The sequence below is a fragment of the Callorhinchus milii genome, unplaced genomic scaffold (assembly GCF_018977255.1).
Source record: "Callorhinchus milii isolate IMCB2004 unplaced genomic scaffold, IMCB_Cmil_1.0 Scaffold5, whole genome shotgun sequence".
Classification (NCBI taxonomy): Eukaryota; Metazoa; Chordata; class Chondrichthyes; order Chimaeriformes; family Callorhinchidae; genus Callorhinchus; species Callorhinchus milii.
This window is the reverse complement of record NW_024704746.1, coordinates 63,651,065-63,659,720: the sequence shown is the minus strand read 5'-3', so window position 1 is coordinate 63,659,720 and position 8,656 is coordinate 63,651,065. Positions and strand designations below refer to the sequence as shown.

Genomic DNA, 8,656 nt, shown 5'->3' with positions numbered 1-8,656 from the left:
CCAGTTGAAGTGCTCTGTTCACTGGTTGATGTATTACAGTAGGGATATCTTGGCATTGGAGGTAGTTTATGGAAGAACAACTAAATTCTAGCTGGAATTCGGCACAGAACCTCCAAACATTTGGAAAACAGGATTTTTGTGGAAGTATGCAAGACCCTAAAAGGCTTGGAATAAACTGAACTCCAGTAACATAGAGGATAACAGATCACCAGCTCAAAACAGGGAATCTGAATAGAGAGCATAAATTCAACTACTTTACACAGAGTATTAAATATGTGGAATGGACGGTTCAGGCTAGGATTTGAAATCAGAAAATGTGAAAGAATGCTTGGAAAATATTGGTTTGAAAGACATGGTTATGTGTTTTTTTTCAAGTTTGGTACAAGTCAGATGGACTGCAAAGTCTTATTCATGTTCTGTAATTTCATTCCTATGTTCCCCCCCCCCCCCCCCCACACACACACACACACACCGTTTTGGTTCCGCTTCCAAGTTCTGAAATCTTTCACGCTCTCCAGGCAGGTAAAGCACAGAATCAGATGGAGAAATAACAAATCAAACTGTCAGCACTACACCATCTTTTTCACCTACAGTTTCACCATTTAATGTATCTATCTTCGCCTTTTCTTCCCTTTCTTCGTTCCTTTGCCAGGCCATTGATACCCTCGAAACTTCAAGCAATCGGCTGCATTATGTGATATGTAATAAGCATTGAGCATCGCGGCAGGGCTTAATATATCCACTTCCTTTGGGGGGACTTTAGTCTTTTTGCTCTTCCTCTTTTTGGCTTTCTTAGCCTCCTTGTTAGCGCTTTTTCCTTTTGATTTGGGCGGCTGAAACGATAAACAATCAAAGCTAAATTATTCGTTAAAGCATCACGTCTTAGATCACAACTTTCCTTTAAACACTTATAGTATTCCAGCCCATTGGAACGCCCCACTCCTTTCAGAAGGCAAGGGGTAGAGGGATGTTCAGATCCATTCTGCTTTGACTTTCTTCAGTACACTGAAACATCCACGACGGTTTGTGGGACACTGCTGTGCGCAATTGGCTGCCGAGTTTCGCCCACTAAATATACAGTCAATTCATTTTACAGTATATTCTGTGAAGCGCTTTGAGACATCTCAAAGACGTGATAAGGCGCTGTGTCAAATACAAGGATTATTATTATATTATAACATCAAGGCTTCCACATCAGAAAACTCAACAGAACACACTGATGTCAGCATCACATGAAAACTCCTGTATCACATGGTAGAGATTACAAAGTATGTGGATAAGATTCACTGCTAGTTATATGAGCATGGTGTGGAGTTAGATAGCAGTGGGTCTTGTGACAGTGTAGAGGAGACCACATTTGACTCTCCACCCCACTCAGTCTCAATCTAATCTGAACTGGGAATTGATGCACAGAATTTGTGGCGTCTCTCTAGGGAGTGAAAAAAATTAACAGATGGGTGGGTGGGGTGGGGTGGGGAGTGTCATTGATGAGCTTCTACGATATTACTCCACGTGGTTAACCATGGAACATACTGAAGAATTCCCATTCCATCTCTCCTACCCGTTCTCAACAGGCAGAGACACTGAGAGAGGCAACAAAACCTTAGTAATTTTACCTTATGTTATTACAACAACAACAAATTACATTTGTCTGGCGCCTTTCGCTAGACAAATGTAATTTCATTCAATTCAATCTTGATTTGGAAGCTGGGCTTGTGTTATAATCTCTAGGGAGGTCGGCAAAATGCAGTGATGCTGTGATAGAGACCCAGATGCAGGTATCTGTTCCTCTCTCACCAACCTGCACGTTCAGTTGAGCCTGAAAGGAGTTGAGGAAGAGTTCGGACCTCAGGAGGATGTCCCAAGGCGCTGGACAGTCAGGGACCCCAACCCGAGCTAGTGGTTGGGATCAGAAGGGGTGGCGGGTCGGGAAGATAGGGGTATAGGAGGATGACCGAAGGCACGGTCGAAGAGGGGGGGGTTCTCAAGACGGGTCTTGAAGGAGGCAAGGGATAAATGAATAATAAATAATTCACATTTTACTTTGTTTCTCAAATGATTTATTTGGCAAATGTAAAATACTGTACCATTGTAAATACTTCTCTGTCACAGGATGGGCAGCTTCCTAGTTCTTTTCAAAGGTAACCATATCCTAGAGAAAGAGAGCAGTCAGTCCCCACAAACCAATAAGGAACTGAAAACAAATAAGGACATGAACGAGGAGGGGATATCAGCCGACTCCATTGGAATACAGTAAAGCTCGCATAAGTCTTATCTTTATAAATCGTATAATTGTCATAGATTCACCGAAGTCCCATTCAGATCCCTACCCAAACCACATCCTAACTAGTAATGCCACTCCCATACCCTGCATTACTCCCGCACTTACCGACCTCATTGAACCTCGGGAAATTAGGCCCTGACCCGCCGACAAATGAATCGCAGGAAACCTGGTCCTGAACTGCTGATGCCTGTGCAGAAGAACTTCATTTCCTACGATTCCCCAAAGTAGCTGTAGCTTGTCTTATCGTTGCCCTAACACTGGGGATTCATTCTTGTCGCTTGTCGTTGCTTATTGCTTGTCGGCCACCCCAACTCCTCCCTCCACAGACTGCAGATCATCCAGAACTCTGCAGCCGTGTCCTCTCCCGCACTAGGCTCCGCGACCCTGTCAACCCCCATCCTCGCCCGACTCCACTGGCTTCCCATCACACAGAGGATACAGTTCAAGATCCTGGTCCTCACCTTCAAAGCCCTCCACGGTATTGCTCCCCCTACCTCTCCGACCTCCTAACCCCCTACCACCCTCTTCGCTCCCTCCGTTCAGTGGGCTCCGGCCTGCTTCACGTCCCCCGCCTCGCTCATCCCACTATCGGCGGGCGGGCCTTCCGCCACTCTGCCCCCGCCCTCTGGAACTCCATCCCGCAGTCCCTCCACCTCGCCCCCTCCCTCGCCACCTTCAAGACCCATCTCAAGACCCTCCTCTTCGACCGTGTTTTTGATCTCCCTGCTTCCCCCCCTGCCCTTCACCCGCCCCGACGCCAACCTCCAGCTCAGGTCCGTAACTCTGTCTGTCCAGCGCCTTGGGACATCCTCCCGATGTGAAAGGCACTTTACAAATACAATTTTGTTGTTGTTGCCATTCTCTGCACAGCCTCTAGGGCCTGTTGCCATGTCATGTCACGGTGACCAGAACTGTACGCAGTATTTTGGGGACGGTCTGACCTGCCAACTCTACAGTCTGAGTTTGACGTCTGGGGATCCAAACTTAGCAATATTGCCCAGCAATCTGTTGCCTTGTTTTTGCTGCTGCACACTTTGACATTGTGAGCGACCCTTAAATCTGCTTCAGCTCGAAGGAGCTCAAGTATATCTCCAGTCCTCCCTTTCCATCTTAAACCCAAGCTGGGTGTCCGTTAACCATTAACCATTGTTTTGTTTCTCTGCTGCTCTTTTCAATGATGATGGTACAGTATTCTGTGCTGTGCACTTTGTCACTACAGCAAGACTCTAGACTTAAATAAAGCTTTATTGATCACACAGCTTACCTGTATGGGCAGCTGTAGCCTTGACTGCAGTGACAGCTACCCCGCCTATGTAACCAAATTAAAGATTGGTACAAGTCAGATTCACATCATAACACATTCCTAATGAAACCTCTACCCGAAATACTCATCAAAATAAAACACTACTGCCTTTGCACTTGTCTCAGAAACTAACTAGAACCCATCCCACCAGCATTATTACTAATATTGTTATTAATATTATTTAGAATATTAATGAAATTGGTCACGCTTTCAGCCACTGCGTCCTGAAACTCTGGGCGCTATATAAATACAAGTTATTGTTATTATTCACTGCAAAGTGAATTGAGTGTATATTTTGTGGGCGAAACGCAACACAGCAGTGTTCCACAAACTGCCGTTGATTAGGTGACCAAATTATTATTTATTTATTTACGTTTGAAGGGATTATTACCCCAGAAAAGCGATCTACCAATCGACTAGCAACCCGGTTCCTTCTCACTGCTAGGTAAACAGAGAGAGGCACATGGAGTAAGGAAACTTGCCCAACATTTCGCCCAACCCGGGAATCGAACCCAGGTCCTCTCGCTTGCGAGGCGAGTGCTCTAACCACTACACTACAGGACCCCTTTATATTTGACATATAAAACATGTTAAAAGTTATAGTCAGTCATTTGCTCTCCGTGCCTAAGTCAGCGACTGGCTGACACAGGGTACAGCACGTACACACTGATTTTAAAACCTTGCATCTCTCTAAACTCTGCAGCTCACAACTCTTATTGGGATATCCCAATTATTTGGCTTTATTTACACAAACAAACATACTGAACAGTCAGGAAAATGTGATATATATACACACATATAGATAACATCTCAAAGCGCTTCATAGAATATATTGTAAAGTGAATTGACTGTATATGTTGTAGGCGAAATGTGGCAGCCAATTGCGCACAGCGGCGTCCCACAAACAGTTGTGGATTGAGTAACCAAATCATTATTATTATTACTTTTATTTTATTTTATGAAGGAATTATTAACCCCGGAAAAACCATCCGCCAATCGACTAACAGCCGGGTTCCTATGCTAGGTAAACAGAGGCATGTGGAGTAAATAAAGTTGCCCCCAACATTTCGCCCTGCCCGGGAACCGAACCCAGGTTACAGGATTCCACAGTTCTGATCTTTGCACCAACAGGACAGGAAAGTGTTAAGTTTTTTTTCACAACCGAGAGGATTTTTTTTCAGGGGTGGGTGGGGGGGGGGGGGGGGAGAGGAAGGTGGTATTTCTGAATGAATGGGTGCTGACTGTAAATAGGAAGGAAATGCACCTACTTTACTGAGTGCAGCAGTAGCAGTAGCCCCTGGGGCTCACACACGACTCCTCTCCCTCTCTTACTCTACTCCATCCGAGCTGTTTACTCGTGTTTCCCTGGAGATAAGAGGCAAGAACCGCCTCAGGCTCAGGACTTTTCCTGGGAAAATCAAGAGCTCCACCACCCAGGAAAGGTAATTGGATTAAATCTCCTCCCTGCTCTACTTGGCACAGCCTCCAGGCAGTGAAACACTCTGCCAAGTAGTGAAATTCTCAGAGCACAGTGGAAATCAATGATGCCCACTGTATGAGCCGCCTCCACTGTGATATTGACTTGACTAGATTACAACCTGCCTAACCCAAGAGAGCTAGTATTTCCCTAAAGATCAGACTTTTAGCTATCTAGTTAAGGTAAATGGGCCACCGAGTGACCGATTGCCATCTACCTCCCCTTCCTTCCCCCATGTAATGGGGATTTAGGGATTTTCCTGCTGAATTATTATAATTATTAAAAGTCAGCCAGCTTCCCGGCTCCTGATTACTACTATTTCAGTGACTCCTGCTGGAAGGTGAAAGTGTGTGGACTTCATGGCTGTGAATTCTCAACCCTCCTTCCCCCAACCCCAGCCCTCAATTTGCGTAGCCTGACAATGCTCACTATCTAAGCTCCCACATAAAAACCAACCACTAAAATAATAAAAATAATAATAATCATTGCATTTGGCGTAGCGCTTTTCAAATCAAGAGGATGTCCCAAAGTGTTTCACAGGATATACTGTGGAGAGACTATTTATGCGTGAACACGGCAGCCAATTTGCTCACCGCAATGTCCCACAAAATTTGGGGGATTGTTGGCCAGGACATCAGAAGAAACTCCCTTCTCTTTTCGAATAGTGCTTTGGGATCTTCAACGTCTACCTGAACAGGTGGACAGGACCTCGGTTTACATCTCATCTGCAGGACGGCTTCTCTAACAATGTAACACACCCCCAGCACTGCAATGGAGTGTCACCTTAGACTATGTGAGTTCAAGTCCCGACATGGGGCTTGAACACAAAACCTTCTGACTCAGAGGCAAGGGTGCTATCAACTGAGCCAGAGATGAGTTTGAAGTTCAATATTTCATGTTCCACAGATTCAGGGCATTTTTCTGTGACCTCATCCAAGTAATTTCCCTTAATTGTGAGTATCACCAAGCTATTCAACTTTTGGGGGTGGCGTGGAGGTAGGGCTTGAGATTTTCTCAGACAATATCCGCACATTTGTGCACTTTCCAACAGAAAACACAGAGGCGGAGAGAAGAATAAACCTTTCAGGGTTTCAGTTCCTATTTGCTGTCTGAAGGTGGTCAGGGCAATTGTAATGAACCCAAATGCTGCCCCGATTGAGATCAAACACTGGTTGACTGGACTATTGCCTAGCAACCCAGTATCAGGTATCTTCCTTATAATAGGACACTAACATCGAATTCTTTTTCAATACTATATTATAAACTGCAAAAACATGCTGCGTGATGTGAATCAATGGCAGGATTATTATGTAAAATTATACCACAGTCTCTGGTGCTATTTGAAGCTAGTGTTAGCTATCATTAGCGGAGTTTTTTTATTGAAACCATGGAATTGAGTAGACAAACACAATTAAACAAGTGAACAGCATTGTGATCTAATCTCAAGATTCAGAGGGCATCCTTAAGTCACTTGAACATTGTACTCTTGATTCATGATGTTACCTAAACACTTTCGCAGCCAGGTAACTAACTCAATGGCCATCATATAACCCGGCTCTATACTATACATCAAGGAGCAATATGTCTGAATTTGAAGTGTCTGCAAAGGTGCTGAATTGCAGACAAGGTCTAACTGAATCAACGTTAACTGGCATCCATTTAATACAATGGAGGGGCTACAGCACCCAGACTTTTAGGTTCACAAAGATCTGGAACACAACAACAATAAGATTGAATTAAAAGAGCGTCTTTCACGTCGGGAGGACGTCCCAAGGCGCTGGACAGTTGGGTCGGGACCCGAGCAGGGGGGAAATGGTCAGGGTAAGGGGAGGGAAGGGAGGGAGCGAGCAGGGGGTAGAGAGTCGAGAGGGGAGCTGAAGGCACGGTTGAAGGAAAGGTCTTCAGACCGGCCTTGATGGAGGAAAGGGAATCAATGTGACTTGCAGAAGAATATAATGCTTGCTCCTAAGGCTTGTCACTACTAAATCAGAGGCCAAGCTCATCTACAATTTGTTCCCTTTTCATGGAAGACGTGTTGCCATATCAAGTAATCCCATGACTATTGTTCATGCGTAATTCTAGACAGTAAGTGTCAGGAGATTTTCAACACGGAGAGTGAAGGGAAGAAATCACATTAGCAGTTGATCCAATGCTGACCCAATACCCTCACATATGTTCTTTCTATAACACTGTATAGCAATCGAGAGTGAGAAACCCCTCCCTAATCCAGGGCTACCAGAGACAATTAACTGTAAATCTCCACTGTCACTGGCTAAACAGCACAGACCAACCAGGAACCTTTATGTTCTGTATTATTTAGCTTCACGGTACATTGGATTCACTTGCCAATAAGGAGCCCTAATAATAATAATCCTTGCATTTGATATAGCGCCTTATCACATCTTCGAGACGTCTCAAAGCGCTTCACAGAACATATTGTTAAGTGGATTGCCCGTGATGTGAGCGAAACTCATTAGCCAATTGCACACAGCAGTGACCCACAAACAGTCATGGACTGAGCGACCAATTTTTTTCTCTCTCTCGATCTCAGGCAGTGCTGCGTGGACGGATCACCACAGTGATACTGCAGATAGCTGACAACTCCTTGCAAATCAGCAATAACATGCGATATTCCCATCTAAGTCCAAGCTTCAATTTAAGGCACTTCAGGAAAAGAGAATCAGCTACCAAGATAACCTTCTTTTCTTCTAACTCTTCACCATTTAGTGCATCCTACAATGAGTTTCCTTCCGTAAGATGCATCTAAAAGCCTGTAGCTTTTACATAAATAAATGCTAATAATAATCCTTGCATTTGATATAGCGCCTTATTACGCTGTTGAGACGACCCAAACCCTTCACAGAATATTTTGTAATGTGACACATATTTTTTTGGAGGGATTATTACCCCCAGAAAGCGAGATGCCGATCAACTAACAACTGAGTTCCTACTCACTGCTAGGTAAACAGAGGCATGTGGAGTATGGAAACTTGCCTAAGGTTTCGCCCCTCCCGGGAATCAAATCTGGGTCCTCTCGTTTACGAGGCGGGTGTGCTAACCACTACGCTAAGGGACTCCGAAGCATTGAGTTTCAGGGGTGTACGTACTGGAACTTAAGCAGACAATCCTTTGGTCTCAAGGTGTCCGTACGTCTGTAACTCTCATGTTCTAAGGTTCGAAGAACCAAACCGGAAAGTAAAAGATTTTGAAGCAAACTCCTGCTCTATCTTCAACCTCTTGTCTGCTGAAGCTGGGCAACACTTAACAACTATGGTGAAAGAAAAGTTTACCTAGATTTCAGACTTATGCACCTAGATCATTATATTTCTTCAACTGTGAAGTGCGGTCTGTAGAAATATTCCCAAACTTTAGATGCCTTCAAGAGAGGTATCTGTCCACTTACCACGCCCCTGGTTACCTTGCTTTGACCCTTAAACGTGCTGATAAAGGGCACCCGGGGAGCTGACAGGCTGTGACGTCATGAATGGGTGACATAGAGATGGACGACATCATGAATGAGTGAGGTGTGTTGTGTTTGTAGCGCCAGTCATTGGTCACGACTTTCACTGTTACAGCGGGAAACCAATAGACA

At 44.7% G+C, this 8,656-nt stretch overlaps 1 protein-coding gene across 2 annotated transcripts; it reads right to left on the bottom strand.

Moving 5' to 3' along the window:
* Positions 1 to 452: 452 nt before the first annotated feature.
* On the bottom strand, positions 453 to 4,979 carry LOC103176966 (small lysine-rich protein 1). 2 transcript variants are annotated; one of them, XM_042335712.1, is made up of 4 exons: positions 4,856 to 4,979; positions 3,549 to 3,593; positions 2,088 to 2,152; positions 453 to 833 (listed from the first exon to the last, which is right to left on the bottom strand). In XM_042335712.1, the coding sequence occupies exons 3-4, from the start codon at positions 2,088 to 2,090 to the stop codon at positions 612 to 614; spliced, it is 225 nt and encodes a 74-aa protein (XP_042191646.1). In that variant the 5' UTR covers positions 2,091 to 2,152; positions 3,549 to 3,593; positions 4,856 to 4,979; the 3' UTR covers positions 453 to 611. The 2 variants fall into 2 exon arrangements, with proteins under 2 accessions (XP_042191646.1, XP_042191647.1); XM_042335713.1 differs by lacking the exon at positions 3,549 to 3,593.
* Between the last annotated feature and the right edge of the window lie 3,677 nt (positions 4,980 to 8,656).